Genomic DNA, 17,930 nt, shown 5'->3' with positions numbered 1-17,930 from the left:
TGGCCCAACAAGCCTGCACTAATAACACACTATCCCCATAATCCCACATACTTATCCTGGTAATCCCCCTGACACTATTTACCCTGCTCTCATCCCCCTGACACTAAGGGACAATTTAGCGTGGCCAATCCCCCTAGCCAGCACATCTGTTGGACTTTGGAAGGAAACTGGGGCACCCGGAGAAAACCCACACAGACACAGGGAGAATGTGCAGACTCTGCATAGACGGTGATCCGAAGCTGGAATTGAACCCGGGTCCCTGGTGCAGTGAGGCAGCAACGCTAACCACTGTGCCACCGTGCACTATCCATTGACCAAGAGCTAGATACACATCTGGCTAAGATTCAGGTTAGCAGCAATCCCAACAGGTGTAGACTAACATCTCAAAAAATGCCACATGGTCATGGATAAATATTTGGGAGAGTTGCTCAACAACCTTCGGGAACTAGAGAGTATTTAAACCAAGATATAGCTCATGCGATTAAGTAGATTGGACAGGGTCTGTGACTCCAGAAGCAGCAAACAGATGAGATGGATAACAGGTCAATCTATTTATTTGGTATGTTGGCGTGAAGCTCCCTGTTGTAATCTGAATCATGCTTTGGAACCTTCTGCATTCACCTAGAGAAGCAAGTGGGCCCTCATAACATAATATCCCGTCCAAAAGGCAGCATTTCCAACAATGAAGCATACCCTTGGCACTCGAGCACATTCTTAGCGTGTCTAAAAGATCTCGCTGTCAACTGCGACTAGTGGATAAAATTATAATTTTCCTTTGAAGCATCCTCCACAAGTGTGCAGCTCCAGGGCAATTAGCCAGAGGAACCCACAGAAGCAGTTCAGGAGCAGGGACGGTCTGAGACGGTGACTGGACGATGTGTAGCTTTGCACTGCCTGTGGGTGGGGCTGTGCTTATGCCTCAAGACCACAGCCTGTATATAAAGTGGGTGATATAAAAACAGTCAGGGACACATCTCAAAACCCTGCTGCATTCAGTTAGGGAATAGGGAATGTGACAGAGGCTGAGAGGAGGGAGCAATAAAGACCCTAATATATTTAGAGAAAAGGGGTTAAGCAATTGATGTATTTGGAAAGAGAGGAAAGGAAATTAGCAGTGAATCCGAAAGAATATATTTTTTTCTAAGTGAACTATATAATTAGAGACAGTGATATTTTTGTGCAGGCTAAAAGACGAACGAAAGAGAGAAGGGTAAAGGATTGCAGAGAGGAAAAGAACAGAAGGAGATACTAAATAGATCTGGGAAGAATAGAAATAAAAGACAGATATATAGGAATTTTAATTCAGTTGATAGAAACAGAAATAAAGTTTAAAGATCAGGTGAAGTGTGAAAAACCGAGGCAGAGGAGAATAAGCGTGCATCATAAGAGAAGGAAGCACTTTACACATTGTGCCACTGTCCTAGTAAACCTCTAGCTCTCTGACTCCAGCCCATGCTACAATCCTTCGACACTACAGGCAGGTCAGTACATTACTTCAGGAGTGTTGGAGGGAGTGAAAGATCTGGGACTGTGAGGGCCATGCCTGCCAGACTCTGTTGATCTAACACTTGTTTATACCCATGGAGTTAAACAGATCATCCTTTGTGCTCTACCTACTGGTTTTATGGAAAGGTAAGGGACAAGTTTTTTTTTCTCTTCCTCTCTCTCTTAACCCATCCTCTTTTTTTTCCCTGCCCTTATATCACTTTCCCTCTTTTTACCCTTTCCTCATTCCATTCCTGGTTGTTCATATTATTTCCTTAAATGCACAGTTTCTCCGGATAAGGAACGAGAAGGAGTGGTGGGGTTACTATACAGGTAGCTCATGCTGCAAAGGACATCTTCATTTGTGTGGCTGTAATCCCTGGGTTAAAGTCTCACAAGACCGTTTAAAGAGTCAAATAACTCCACAGGTTTAATGTTCTTTTATCCTGGCTGTCTTTTACTGTGGCACTTTTTCCTGTATTATTTTAATGGAGGGGAGTATATTTGATGTAATGTACTGAATTGATGAAGGGAACTGATTGACCCTCAGCGTGAGTGCTGGTTGGGAGCAGTAACTGTACTTAAAGATAAAAAGGATCTGGGTCGGTATGAGTAAAGATACACTAACAGAGTCTGGCTGAAGGGAACCACTGGGCTAAGAATTAAACAGTGGACTAAGATAAACAGATATATTCTTGGGCTTGGGAAACAACCTATACTCTTGTGGCTCCTTTCATCAAAGTGATCCAAGGGTCGCTTACTAGAACTAGGGGGCATGGTCTCAAAATAAGGGGGAGCAGATTTAGGACTGAGTTGAGGAGGAACTTCTTCACCCAGAGGGTTGTGAATCTGTGGAATTCCCTGCCCAGTGAAGCAGTTGAGGCTACCTCATTAAATGCTTTTAAGGCAAGCTTAGATAGATTTTTTAACAGTAAGGGAATTAAGGGGAGCAGGCGGGTAAGTGGAGCTGAGTCCACAAAAAGATCAGCCATGATCTTATTGAATGGTGGAGCAGGCTTGAGGGGCCAGATGGCCCACTCCTGCTCTTAGTTCTTAGGTTTATTATCAGACAAAATTTTGACACGAGCTGTTAAGAGATATTAAGGTGGATGACCAAAAGTTTGGTCAAAAATGTTAATTTTATGGAGTGTCTTAAGAGAGAGAGACATGATTTTCATAGCTAAATTTTAAAGTTTATTCATTAGTGTCGCAAGTCGGCTTACATTAACACTGCAATGAAGTTACTGTGGAAAATCCCTTAGTTGCCACACTCTGGCACCTGTTCAGGTACACTGAGGGAGAATTTAGAATGGCCAATGGACCCTAACCAGCATGTCTTTCAGAGTGTGGGAGGAAACCAGAGTACCCAGAAGAAACCGATGCAAACATGGGGAGAACATGCAGACTCCACACAGACAGTGACCCAAGCTGGGAATCGAACCCGGATCCCTGGCTCTGTGAGGCAGCCGTGCCAACCACTGTGCCACTCTAAGTAGAGTTGAGGCAGAGATGAAATTAGCCATGACTGTTGAATGGCGGAGCAGGTTTGAGGGGCTGAAATGTCCACTCCTGCTCCTAGTTCTAACGATAAAGGGGAAGGGAAAGTTCCAGAACTCAGCTGCATGTGTGCTAACTCACACCAAGTCCCATCCACCCAGCACCCCTGTGCTTGCCAACCTCGCTGGCTGTCAGAAAACAAACAGCTGCAACTTATTATCAGGTTAATTCAGTTGGTGTTTGTGTGAAAACCTACAATTTTTGGTTGTTTTCCCTCCACAGCCGGTCTGGTAGTATTTGTGACTGGGAGGGGTCCCATGGGACGGATTTGCAGAATGTGGGGCTTTGGCAGCGCCAGAAGTGAAGCAATTAAAATTGGGAAGAGGACAGACTTTGAGAAAGACTGATGCTTCAGAAGGTTATAGGGCCGGAGGAGATTACAGAACTAGGAAGGCACACAACCTTGAAGGCACTTTTAAAAGCAGATAGAAATGAGGCATTACTTAACTGGGAGCCAGTGAAGGTCAGCGCACACAGGAGTGGTGGTTGAACAAGGACTGAGTGAGAGCTCAGGCACAGGCAGCTAAGTTTTTTGGATACTCTTACGGATGGTAGGAAGTGGATTGCTGTGGCCAGGACTGTGCTGGAATAGAAGTCTAAAGTAAAGTATATTAGTCACAAGTTGGCTTACATTAGCACTGCAATGAAGTTACTGTGAAAATCCCCCAGTCGCCACACTGCAGCGCCTGTTCAGGTACACTGAGGGAGAATTTAACACGGACTAATGAGCATGTCTAAGTTTAACGTTTATTTTGTTAATGTCACAAGTAGGCTTACATTTACACTGAAATGAAGTTATTGTGAAAATCCCTAGTCACACTCCGGCGCCTGTTCGGGTTACACTGAGAGAGAATTTAGCACGGCCATTGCACCCTAACCATCTAGTCCAGAGATAACAAAGACGACGGGTGAAGAAGGTTCAGTGCAGAGGGGCTGAGGCAGGGAAGGGCTTATTAGTTATTTGTTTATTAGTGTCACAAGTAGGCTTACATTAATACCGCAGTGAAGTTACTGTGAAAATCCCCGAGTTGTCACACGAGGAGAATGTTCAAACTCCGCATAGACAGTGACCCAAGCTGGGAATTGAATCCAGGTTCCTGGCGCTGTGAGGCAGCAGTGCTAACCACTGTACCACTGTGCCATCCCAATACCCCACTAATCCCCTTAACCTATACATTTTGGGACACCAAAGGGTAATTTAGTTTGGTCAGTCCATCTAACCTGCACATCTTTGGATTGTGGGCGGAAACCCTGGAAGGAATCCTGGGCAGAAGGGGAGAAATCAGGATATTGAATTTGATGATCAAAATGAATGGTGGAGCAGGCTTGAAGGGCCGAATGGCCTACTCTTTCTTCTAGTTTCTATGTAAGCCCACGCAGATATGGGGAGAACATGCAAACTCCACACAGACATTGACCCAAGGCGGGAATCAAACCCAGGTTCCTGGCGTTGTGAGGCAGCAGTGCTCAGCACTGTGCCAGGAATTTTGAATAAATGGTGATAATGGTATCTGTCCCAATCAGATAGATCAGCTTGAAAGTTTGATAATGGTCTTTTTATTAAAGAAATACTATATTTGGAGTTGCTGTCAAAATAGCCTTAACTGAGTTCCAGTACATCCAGAGGAGTGCACAGGCTGAAATAACAGCGTGCCAACAGTGGAACCTTGCAAAGATGGCTTTGTTAAATCAAGAGACAAGGGGGGAATGTGAGGATCATCATATCACTCGTTGGACCAAATGGCCTACGTCAAATGGTACTTGCGTCTTATGATCTTATCACTGTAGGGCACAGCGATTAGCACTGCTGCCTCACAGCGTCAGGGACCTGAGTTCGATTCCAAACTTAGATCATTGTCTTTAATGTTGCAGCTTAATGAATGATTTCTGGAAATCTAAGTACAGTACACCTACTTGTTCCCCTTTATCCACAGCTCATGTTACTTCTTCAAAAAAAAACTCCAGTAAATTGATTAAACGTGATTTGCAGAAAACCATATTGACTTTGCCTGATAAGCTTGATTATTTTTTCCCAGTGGCCTGCTTTAATGTCCTTAATAATAGCTGCTAACGTTTTTCCTATGGCGGTGCAGTGGCACAGTGGTTAGCGCTGCTGCCTCACAGTGCCAGGGACCTGGGTTCAATTTCCGTCTTGGGTCATTGTCTGTGCAGACCTGCACATTCTCCCTGTGTCTGTGTGGGTTTCCTCCGGGTGCTCCGGTTTCCTCCCACAGTCTGAAAGACGTGCTGGTTAGGGTGCATTGGCCATGCTAAATTCTCCCTCAGTGTACTTGAACAGGTGGCGGAGTGTGGCGACCAGGGGATTTTCCCAGTAACTTCATTGCAGTGTTAATGTAAGACTACTTGTGACAATAATAAAATAAACTTCAAACTTAGGCATGCTGGTTAGGTGTATTGGCCATGACACATTCTTCCTCAGTGTATCCGATCAGGTGCCAGAGTGTGGCGACTAGGAGATTTTCACAGTAACATCAGTGCAGTGTTAATGTAAGCCCACCTGTGGCACTAATAAGTAAACTTTAAAAAACTTTATTCACCTGTGCTCTGCTTTTGTAACTGTTATGTAAGTTTTCGGTAACACTGATGTACAAATTGTGATGGTGGGAGGCTAATTAATGGCGGTACATCAGAAGATCTGAGGAGACAGACGAACATAATGCTTCTTCCATGTGTGTTTGAGGTAAAAGGAAGTTGAACAGAACTTTCTATTCCCCAAACAGCCCGTGAAAATAAACAGCTGAGGCTTACTTGTTATGAGATGAATTCATTCCGTGTTTTTCATGAAAACCTAAATTTTGGTAATTATTGCTCCAAACGTCACTCCAGCAGCGTTGCTGACTTTTTTTATTCATTCGTGGGACATGGACCAGCATTTGTTGTCCATCCCCAGTTGCCCCTTGAGAAGGTGGTGGTGAGCTGCAGTCCACGTGCTGTGGGTTGACCCACACTGCCGTTAGGGAGGGAATTCCAGGATTTTGATCCAGCGACTGTGAAGGAATGGCTGATGTATTTCCAAGTCAGGATGGTGAGTGGTTTGGAGGGGAACTTGCAGGTGGTGATGACTGAGAAGACCTGCTGGTGTGATGGAGTGGCTCTGTTCATATTCAACCAGGAGATTCAATCTCCCCAAGGGACATTGCACCCCCCCCCCACCCCCGCATTGCCTCTGATCTTCCAGGGTGGGGCCTCTGAACCCACCAGTGGGGTGAGCATACCTGTTCCCCATTAGTGAGAGCAGTTGTAAACCCCATTGGAGGGAACCACTCCCTCTGTGGGGGAGGGGCAGGGAGTCACTAGCTGGCCACTAATCATGCGGAAATTCGAATTTCCGTTTGATAATCAGCTCCGTGCCAGAAATTGCCACGGAGCTGATTGCACTAAAAATGGTGCTTGGGAGACTCACGACCAAACCTCGCTAAAGGCTGGTGTCTGCCGGCCACCTGAACTGCTCAATCAGCAAGGCAGGCCAGGAGAATCCCACCTAGATACTTCAATCAGGTCGCCTCTTACACTTTAAAATTCCAGCAGGTACAAGCCTAACCTCTCACTGACTCTGTCTCCACTTCCCGCTGCCTCAGCAAAGCAGCCAGCATAATCAAGGACCCCACCCACCCCAGACATTCTCTCTTCCGTCGGGAAAAAGTACAAAAGTCTGAGGTCACGTACCGACTGACTCAAGAACAGCTTCTTCCCTGCTGTTGTCAGACTTTTGAATGGACTTACCTTGCATTAAGTTGATCTTTCTCAACACCCTGGTTGTGACTGTAACACTACATTCTGCACCCTCGTTTCCTTCTCCCCCATGTACTCGATGAACGGTATGCTTTGTCTGTGTAGCACGCAAGAAACAATACTTTTCACTATAAATACATGTGACAATAATAAATCAAATCAAATCAAAAATCAGAAGACAACCTGCCTATTCCAGGTATTAGCCTCGCAAGCCTTCATTGAGCTGCCGACATGTTTACATTCTTCCTTAAGTGGGGAGGCCAACACAGAACCCCAGATATGATCTCACCAACACTCTGTATAATTAAAACATAATTTCCTCACTTTGTATTCAATTTCCCTGGCAATGAAGGATAGCATTCTATTTACGTCCCTAATCACTTGCTATACATGCAGACCATCCTTTTGTGATGAATGCAGTGGGATACGACAACTCTTGTTAAAATGTTGTCAGTAATTAATCAAAAAGATAGAATTGTACTAACATCATAAATGTAAATGAATATCAGTTAACTTGACATGGGCAGGGGGACACAATGGTTAGCACGGCAGCTTCACAGGGCCAGGTTCGATTCCAGCCTTGGGTGTCTGTGTGGAGTTTGCTCATTCTCCCCTTATCTACATGAGGTTCCTCCGGGCATTCCAGTTTCATCCTACGGTCCAAAGATGTGCTGGTTAGGTGCATTGGCTATGCTAAATTGCACCTTTTGTGTCTCAAGATGAGCGGGTTAGGTGCATTGGCCATGCTAAATTGCTCTTTTGTCCAAAGATGTGTAGGTTAGGGGGATTAGCAGGGTAAACACATGGGATTACAGGGATTACAGGGGTGTGGACCTGGATAAGATGCTCTGTTGTTCACTAGGCTGATACCAGAGATGAGGGGGTTGGATTATGAAGAGAAGCTGAATAGACTGGGTCTGTATTTGTTGGAGTTTAGAAGGGTGAGGGGGGATCTTATAGAGACGTATAAGATAATGAAGGGGATGGATAGGGTAGAGGTAGAGAGATTCTTCCCGCTTAGAAAGGACAGCAGGACTAGAGGGCACAGCCTCAAGATAAGGGGGGAGCAGTTTAGAACGGATTTGAGGAGGAACTTCTTCACTCAAAGGGTGGTGAATCTCTGGAATTCTCTGCGCGTTGAAGTGATGGAGGCTACCTCGCTAAATATATTTAAGACACGGGAAGATAGGTTTTTGGTAGGCAAGGGAATTAAGGGTTATGGGGAGAAAGCGGGAAAGTGGAACTGAGCCACTTCAGATCAGCCATGATCTTATTGAATGGCGGGGCAGGCTCGAAGGGCTAGATGGCCTACTCCTGCTCCTATTTCTTATGTTCTTATGGAGAGTCAGTGCAGACTTAATGGGCTGAATGGCCTCTTTCTGCACTGTTATGGCTCTATATTGATGGAATTCATTTGTATTTTAAATACCCATATCCCTTTGCATCTCAGAACTCTGTGATCTTTCACCATTTAGATTATGTGCTTTTTTTTAATCCATTGCTGTCAAAATGGACAATTTTACCTTTTCCCACATCATACTCTCTTTGTCAGACCTTTGCCCACTCATTTAACCTATCTCTATCCCTTTGTAGCCTCTTCATTGTTACTCACAGTAGGTGGGTTGAGGTGGAAGAATCAATCCGCACTGGTCTTTAGGTTTAAGTTGGTTTATTGTCAGATTCATCCTCAGCGCTATTAGCTTACAAGAAGCTCTCCACCAGAAGTGTTCCAGCTATCTCTATAGGACTATCACATGTTTAACTAGCAAAGGAACAATTTCCTTAAGGTCATAGTCACACACTGTGATCAGTAGCACATTGACACCTATGTCCTCTTCACTTCCTATCTTTATGTCATCAGCAAATTTAGCAACCTTTGGACCCTTCATCCAATTCATTGATATAAATTATAAGAAGTCGAGGCATCAGCACTGATTCCTGTAGCACACCACTCGTTACACCCTGCCAACTGGAAGAGGCCTGCTGCATTGTTCCAGTGAAGCTCAACGTAAACTGGAGGAACAACACCTCATCTCCCAGCTAGGCTCATTACAGCCTTCCAATCGCAACATCAAATTCAACAACTTCAGATTATTCGCTCTACCCCACCCCTTTGTTTTAATTTGTAACTTTATTTAATTTGTAACTGTTCTCTACCTTTTATTTCTTTATTGTCTTCCTTTGTTTTTCTTTTTGCCCACGGCCCCCCCTCCAGTCTTTCCTCCTAATTTATCCTCCCTTTCCTTACATTCCCTTGCCCTTTGCTCCCCCCACCCCAAACATCTTCATTTGTGATGTGGAGATGCCGGCATTGGACTGGGGTAAGCACAGTAAGAAGTCTCACAACACTAGGTTAGCGTCCAATAGGTTTATTTGAAATCACAAGCTTTCAGAGCACCCAATGAAGGAACAGCACTCCGAAAGCTTGTGATTCCAAACAAACCTGTTGGACTTTAACGTGGTGTTGTGAGACATCTTCCCCTGTCACAGTTTACCTCCTGATTTCAGTTTCTCCACCGTTTGGCCATTCACACCCTTTATTCTTTCTATGGACTGCCATTAGCAGCCTTTCCCCTTATTTTTGTGGCTATGACTCATTTTTCATTCCCTCACCCTGAAGTATAAATATCTCCCACTTCCTATGCTTTTGTCTTTGACAGAGGGTCATGTGGACTTGAAACGTCAGCTCTTTTCTCTCCTTAGAGATGCTGCCAGACCTGCTGAGGTTTTCCAGCATTTTCCCTTTTGGTTTCAGAAAAGGACCCACTTATGCCTACTCTCTGTTTCCCGTTAGCCAGCCAATCTTCTATCCATTGCCAATATATTACTCTGCTACACCATGAGCTTTTATTTTCCGCAGTAACCTTTAATGTTGCAAATTAGTGAATGATTTCTGGAAATCTAAGTACAGTACATCTACTGGTTCCCTTTATCCGCAGCTTATGTTACTTCTTCAAAAAAAAACTCCAGTAACTTGATTAAATGTGATTTCCTTTACAGAAAACCATGTTTACTTTCCCTGATTACCTTATTTTTGCCACGTGGCCTCCTATAATGTCCTTAATAATAGCTTCTAATATTTTTCCTCTGGTGTCACAGTGGTTAGCACTATTGCCTCACGGCGCCGGGTTCAATTCCCGGCTTGGGTCACTATCTGTGTGGGGTCTGCATGTTCTTCCTGTGTCTGTGTGGGTTTCCTCCGGGTGCTCCGGTTTCCTCCCAAAGTTTGAAAGGTTTTCAGGTTAGGTGCGTTGACTGTGCTAAATTCTCACTCAGTGTAAGCCGAACAGGTGCTGGAGTGTGGCATCGAGGGGATTTTCACAGTAACTTCATTGCAGTGTTAATATAAGCCAATTTGTTACACTAATAAAAATAAAAATATATATAAGATGGGTGTCATGCTATTAGGCCAGTAGTTCCCGCCTTTCTGTCTTCCTTTTTGACTAAAGGAATTATATTTGCGATTTTCCAATCTGATGAAACAAAGAACAGCAGAGCACAGAGACAGTTCCTTTGACCCTCCAATCCTGCGCTGACCACGATGCCTGCCTAAACTAAAACCGTATGCACGTATGGATCCTTCCATTCCCGTCCTATTCATGTGTATTCATCTACTTGCCCCTTAAATGCCACTATCGTACCTGCTCCCACCACCTCCCAGGCAGCATGTTCCAGAGATTCACCAGCCTCTGTGTAAACCTTCCCTGAATCTAGGGAGTTCTGAAATGTTAAAACCTAAGCATCAGCTATCGCGCAAGTCACATCTTTTAAAACCCTCGGATGAAGTCCCTCAGGACCCAGGGACTTGCAGCTCCAACTCAAGTGCGTGATTGTAAATTTCTTGAGTTGCTCCTTCCCTTCCATTCCTGATTTTCAGCTATTTCTGAGATGTTACTTGTATCCTCTCGAGAGAAGACTAATGAAAAATGTCTGTTCAATTCATCTGCCATCTCCCTATTTTCTCTTATTAATTATCCAGATTCACTTTTGAAATGATCAGTGTGCACTTTGTTAACTATTCTTATTAAAATATCTATAGAAACTCTTACTATCTGTTTTCTATATGTCTAGTTAACTTTCCCTCTTTGCTATTTTTTATGTTCTGTCCAATCTTCTGACCTGCCACCCATTTTTGTACAATTATATGTTGTTTCTTTTAAGTATATCTATCTTTAACATTTTAGTTAACCACAGACAGTGAGTCCTCCCCTTTGGAATGTTTCTTTTTCATTGGAATGTATCTAGTCTGTGTATATCCCTTCAAAATCTGTCACTGCATCTGTATTGATTATGCTTCAACCTAATTTGGTGGCTCACTTTAGTTAGGTCTACCTTCATGTCCTTATAATTGCCCTTGCTTAGGTTTAAGGCACTAAGCTTGGACCTACTCTTCTCTCCCTCTGTAATGACTTCAATCAGGCCATTGAGGTTGGCCTATCGGAATATGAACTCCCTGATTAAGGAGTCAGTTGATGGATGCATCAGGGAGTCTTTTCCTTGTATTTAACAGGGAATGTCAGTTCCTCTGGTACTCCCAAAGGAAGACTGCTGTTGGAATTGTAAGTAAAGGGATTTTGGTGAAGGGACTTCTGTGTGCAAAGACTTGTTACACCCTTGAACTACATTAAACAATCAGAGGTAAAGTTTGTCCTCCTGCCTCACCTGATGTGCACCCATAGAACTTGATATTGAAAAGAAATCCTGACCAATTAATTTCTTTTCCCACACGAGCCACGCAGGTGGTGAAACCAAGTAAAGCACATTAATAGCTATTTAAAAACACAGACCCTATCGTTCCTGTGGTGTTTCCATGATCGGTTGATGGATGTAAATAAACAAGATTGTGACAACAGTTGGGAGATAGCCTTCAGGAATGCGCAATACTGCACCGTCCACTGTCCAGAGCTCTCAACTGCATGTTTTCAGACCACTGAGCTTCATTGGAGTTGTTTACACAGCTTGCTTCAATATTAAATGTTGACATAAAACTGTGACAACAAGCAAGTGTTTGCATAGATCAGATTCCTAAAAAATATACATGAGAGAGTAGACTCATAACAGGCACTTTAATCCTGTATTAATTTCAGGACGTGCACAGAATCCCCTTCCCCTCTCCCCCCTCCTCGCACCTTGCACCACTATTACCAAACAACAGCCACAGCGCCGTACTTTGGACCGAATTACTAACTCTTTCCAGCGTTCCCTTGCCTGTAGGAATAAATTACCATTTTAAACTATCGCACGTGTTTCACCAAAATAAATATACACGGGCACAGCTGTAATTTTTCTCCTAGTAAATTTATATTGAGCGTACGCTCCAGGTAACTAAGCAAAACAGGATACTGCAGCTTGGGTTACCCCTCGAGGGGAATCAAAGTAATCAGGGAGAGAAGGTGAAAAAGCGATCGCTGGCATTTCTAATGACGCAGCTAAATTGGAGTAGGGATGTGAGTCTGAACTGAAAATCAAAAAGAAGCCTGTTTTCTTCCAACAGTAGAGGCTCTGTCATAGCCTCCCCTCTCCACGCCCTCCCTCTCCACACAGGAAGAATTGTAACCACCCACACTAAAAACATCACCATGTTCAGAGGAATGCAGGAGGCAAGAGACCAGGTTATATTCTTAACGCACCATCTCTGACTTCCATTTTCTTGCAGTTGGCCACCCCTTGCATTTCGAGTCTTTCGAGACAACTCCACCTTCAGCATTCGCAAGGCTGGACTCACCTCACCTTTGGCAGCAACTGTACCCGACTTGCTGTATTTACCCTGAGTTGAAATTAGCCACATTCACCTCTCGTGATGTGCCACGACATTGGATCGCAGTCTGCCTACACAGTGGAAGGAGCGGAATTCAGTAACAGTAGAATTCTGGTTCATTGATGTCCTTTAGGGAAGGAAATCTCCCGACTTTACCTGGGTCTGGCCTACATGTGACTCCAGAGCCACAGTAATGTGATTAACTCTCAACTGCCCTTCAAAGGGCAACTAGGAGTGGGCAACAAATACTGGCCCAGCCAGCAATGCCCTTGTCCTACAAATGAATAAAAACAAAATGAATTAAAAAACTACGAGAAACAATTGGTTGGAACTATCCGTTTAGGGATCCAGCACCTGATTCTTTGTAAACTGGAATCGATTAAGCAGTTCTTTCTCCCTGATTTGATTTGATTTATTACTGTCACATGTATTACCATACAGTGCAAAGTATTGTTTCTTGCGTGCTATACAGACGAAACATACCATCATGGAGAAGGAAATGAGAGAGTGCAGAATGTAGTGTTACAGTCATTGCTAGGGTGTAGAGAAAGATCAACTTAATGCAAGGTAGGACTGTTCAAAAGCAGAAGGGAAGAAGCTGTTCTTGAGTCGGTTGGTACATGACCTCAGACTTTGGTATCTTCTTCCCAAAGGATGAAGGTGGAAGAGAGAATGTCCGGGGTGTGTGGTGTCCTTAATTATGCTGGCTGCTTTGCTGAATGAGCGGGAAGTATAGACAGAGTCAATGGATGAGAGGTTGGTTTGTGTGATGGATTGGGCTGTGTTCATGACCTTTTGTAGTTCCTGTGACCTTGGCAGAGCAGGAGCCCATACCAAGCTGTGATATAACCAGAAAGAATGCTTTCTGTGATGCATCTGTAAAAGTTGGTGAGAGTCATAGCTGACATGCCAAATTTCATTAGTCTTCTGAGAAAGGAGAGGCGTTGGTGGGGCTTTCTTAGCTACAGTGTTGGCATGAGGGGGGAGCCAGGACAGGTTGTTGGTGATCTGGACACCTAAAAATTTGAAGCTTTCGACCCTTTCAACTTCATCCCCATTAATGTAAACAGAGGCATGTTCTCCTTTACGCTTTCTGAGATCGATGACAACCTCCCTTTGTTTTGTTGACATTGAGGGAGAGATTATTGTTGCTGCACCAGTTCACCAGATTCTCTATCTCATTCCTGTACCCTGTCTCGTCATTGTTTGAGATCCGACCCAATATGGTGGTGATGTCAGTAAACTTGAATATCGAATTGGAGGGGAATTTGGCCACGCGGTTATAGGTGTATAAGGAGTATAGTGAGAGGCTGAGGACACAGCCTCGTGGGGTACCGGGGTTGAGGATGATCGTGGAGGCTGGCCGCCTTTAACTCCAAGATGACAAAGACAGACTCACATCTGTTCAGGAACAGAACAAGATGTCATTAACATCTTGACTTTGCACAATGCAATCTTCTTGTCTTGTCTGTTTTACTGTTCCCCTAAAACATGGGGGCGGATACCTCTATCGTCCAACTATGGCAGGAAAATGTCAGAATTCAACCCAAACAGGACAGTTGAGAATAAACATTGGCTGAGGTTAGAAATTGAAGAACTCAGAATCACCATATGGAAATCCACTCCAGTATTTACTCGAATGATTGATTTTGGCAGAAAATTAGTGAAGCATTAGTTATAATTGCTTTGGTTCAGTTGGTAGCACTGTTAATCTCTCCGTCAGTTCTAGGCTTAAGTCTCATTTTAGAGGCTTAAATTTATAATCCAGGCTGAAACTGAAATGCAGTGCTAATGGAGTGCTATCCTGTCATAGAATCCCGACAGTGCAGAAAGAGGCCATTCAGCCCATTGAGCCTGCACCGACCGCAATCCCACCCAGGCCCTATCCCCATAACCCCACATATTTACCCTAGCCAATCCTCCTGACACTAAGGGGCAATTTATTGGCCAACCAAGCTGACCATCACATATTTGGAGTGTGGGAGGAAACCCCACACAGACATGGAGAGAATGTGCAATTTCCATACAGACAGTGACCCAAGCCGGGAATTGAACCTGGGTCCCTGGTGCTGTGAGGCAGCAGTGCTAACCCACTGTGCCACCCAACGGAAGTGCTGTTTTTGGATGGGATGTTAAACCGAGGCACTGTCTGTTCTCACATGAAAGATCCCATTGGCATGCGGCGAGGGGAGGCGATGGCCGAGTGGTATTATCGCTAGACTGTTAATCCGGAAACTCAGCTAATGCTCTGGGGACCCGGGTTTGAATCCCACTACGGCAGATGGTGGAATTTGAATTCATTTAAAAAATATCTGGAATTAAGAATCTACTGATGACCATGAAACCATTGTCAATTGTCGGATGGAGATTTGGCAGAGTGCCAGATTCTCCGTCCTCATTTTCAGTGGCAGCGGAGCATGAATGGCCAGTAAAATCGCACCCAAAATGCTAATACCTCACCTAAGTCACTGCTTGTCAAAGTCAAAGAACAGTACAGGAACAGGGAGCCGGATTCGATTTCCAGCTTAGGTCACTCTCTGTGTGGAGTCTGCGTGTTCTTCCCGTCTCTGCGTGAGTTTGCTCCCGTTTCCTCCCACAGTCTGAAAGAACATAAGAAATAGGAGCAGGAGTCGGCTGTCTAGCCCTTTGAGCCTGCCCCGCCATTCAATAAGATCATGGCTGATCTGAAGTGGATCAGCCACTTTCCCGCTTTCTCCCCATAACCCTTAATTCTCTTGTCTGTCAAAAACCTATCTACCCGTGACTTAAATATATTTAGCGAGGCAGCCTCCACCACTTCAATGGGCAGAGAATTCCAGAGATTCACCACCCTTTGAGTGAAGAAGTTCCTCCTCAACACCCTTCTAAACTGCACCCCCCTTATCTTGAGGCTGTGCCCTCTAGTCCTGCTATCCTTTCTAAGCAGGAAGAATCTCTCTACCTCGACCCTATCCATCCCTTTCATTATCTTATACGTCTCTATAAGAGCCCTCCTCATCCTTCTAAACTCCAACGAGTACAGACCCAGTCTATTTAGTCTCTCTTCATAGTCCAACCCCCTCATCTCCGGTATCAGTCTAGTGAACCTCCTCTGCACTCCCTCCAAGGCCAAAATATCCTTGCGCAAGTGCGGCGACCAAAACTGCACACAGTACTCCAGCTGCGGTTAGGTGAATTGGCCGTGCTAAATTCTCCCTCAGTGTACCTGAACAGGTACCAGAGTGTGGAGGCTAGGGGATTTTCACAGTAACCTCATTGCAGTGTGAATGTAAGTCTACTCGTGACACCAATAAAATTTGAAAATAATTTTTTTAATGTTGCACGATTAGGATTCTGAGGACACTACCACTCCAACTCAGTTAGCAGGATTTCCAGCTGATGTTCCAGCAGCTTCTGCCTCTTGTTGGTTGAAACTGAGATGTCCAAACTTCTGGCAAAGGCCTCCCAAAAAATTGAGGAACTTAACATCAGGAGCAGGAGTAGGCCACCTGGCCCCTTGAGCCTGCTTCACTATTCAATACTAAGAACAAACAAAGAACAGTAGAGCAGAGGAACAGGCCCTTCAACCCTCCAAACCTTGTCCTACTGCGACCAACTGCCTGAATCCCTCTATTCCCCGCCTGTTCATGTGTCTATCCAGATAAGTCTTAAATGTCACTAATGTGTCTGCCTCAGCCACCTCACTTGGCAGTGCATCCCAGGCCCCCACCACCCTCAGTGTAAAAAACATCCCCTGCACGTCTCCACTGAACCTTTCCCCCCCTTACCCTGAACTTGTGCCCCCTTGTAATTGTCATTTCTGACCTGGGATAAAAGCTTCTAACTGTTCACCCTATCCATACCCCTCATAATTTTATAAATTTCTATCAGGTCAGTCCTCAGCCTCCGTCTTTCCAGGAAGAACAATTCCAGCTTATTCAATCTCCCCTCGCAGCTAATAACCTTCATACCAGGTTTACATCTTTTCTGTACTCTCTCCAAAGTCTCCACATCCTTCTGGTAGCGTGGTGACCAGAATTAGACTCAGCATTCCAAATGTGGCCATAACTGTAACATAAATTGCCAACTTCTATACTCGATGTCCCTACCCGATGAAGACAAGCAATGCCATATGCTTCCTTCACCACCTTTCCACCTGTGCTGCCACTTTTAAGGATTCATGGACCTGTATTCCCAGATCTTCCAGCTCCCATCCCTGAATGGATTTACAAAAATGCATCACTTCGCATTTGTCTGGATTAAATTCCATCTGCCATTTCTCTGTCCAATTTTCCAGCCTATCCATATCCTGCTGTATTCTCTGACAATCTTAATCACTATCCACAATGCCACCAATCCTGGTATCATCAGCAAACTTGCTAATCAAACCAGCTATGTTTCCTTCCAAGTCATTTATGTATAGTCAGTGAATGTTGACATTCTGTGTGAATACCTTCCATGACCAATCTCATTCTCACCCAATATCTGCATGGACATTTTCCATGGGGCTTCTAACTTTCCCACCTTTCATTGTGGACTTTCGCGGGGCCCCACTGCTACTGTGGATGACCTAACATTTACTTATTCAGTTAGCCACCATTGTTCAGTCTACTACCTTTAGGCAGGGTTATTGATTAGGAATCATCACAATTTGGATTATTTATAGTAGCAGGAGGTTTAGCGGGAAAGAACTTTTTTACCCAGAGGGTGGTGAGGGCCTGGAATGTGCTGCCTGAGAGGGTGGTAGAGGCGGGTTGCCTCACATCCTTTAAATAGCGTCTGGATGAGCACTTGGCACAATATTGGCTATGGGTCATGGCGGTTGGGATTAGGTAGGTAGGATAGATGTTTCTCACGTGTCAGTGCAGACTCAATGGACCAAAGAGCCTCTTCTGCACTGTGTAGTACTGTGATTTATTGCCCATACCTAATTGCCCTTGAGAAGGTGGTGGAGAGCTAATTTCTTAAAAGTGCTACAGTCCCTGTGTGGTGTATGTACACCCACAGTGCTGTTAGGGAGGGAGTTCCAGGATTTTGATTCAGTGACAGTGAAGGAACAACCAATATATTTTCAAGTCAGTATGGTGAGTGACTTGGAGGAGATCTTGCAGGTGGTGGTGTTCCCATTTATCTGTTGCCCTTCTCTTTCTAGATGGTAGTGGTTATGGGTTGTGCCTCAGGAGCCTTGGTGACCTGCCATGCATCTTGTAGATGGTACACACGGTTGCTGCTGAACCCAAGATCCTGGTTGAGGCTGTCCTCGTGTGTGGAACTTGACTATCAGTTTCTGCTCAGCGATTCTGCGTTGGCGTGTGCCATGGAGGCCGCCTTGGAGGACGCTTACCTGCACACATGAGGACAGCCCCAACCGGGATCTTGGGTTCATGTCACACCATCT

At 44.7% G+C, this 17,930-nt stretch overlaps 1 protein-coding gene across 1 annotated transcript in view; it reads left to right on the top strand.

Moving 5' to 3' along the window:
• Positions 1 to 982: 982 nt before the first annotated feature.
• The window catches only part of itga10 (integrin, alpha 10), a 102,673-nt gene continuing 85,725 nt past the window's right edge, over positions 983 to 17,930 (top strand). The window contains 1 exon segment of the mRNA XM_080182728.1: positions 983 to 1,632. Coding sequence (XP_080038854.1) covers positions 1,581 to 1,632 — 52 coding nt within the window. The 5' untranslated portion in view covers positions 983 to 1,580.

The sequence above is a fragment of the Carcharhinus amblyrhynchos genome, unplaced genomic scaffold, assembly GCF_965287045.1.
Source record: "Carcharhinus amblyrhynchos unplaced genomic scaffold, sCarAmb.v2.hapA scaffold_85, whole genome shotgun sequence".
NCBI classification, from domain to species: domain Eukaryota; kingdom Metazoa; phylum Chordata; class Chondrichthyes; order Carcharhiniformes; family Carcharhinidae; genus Carcharhinus; species Carcharhinus amblyrhynchos.
This window is presented reverse-complemented; position numbering and strand designations above follow the sequence as displayed.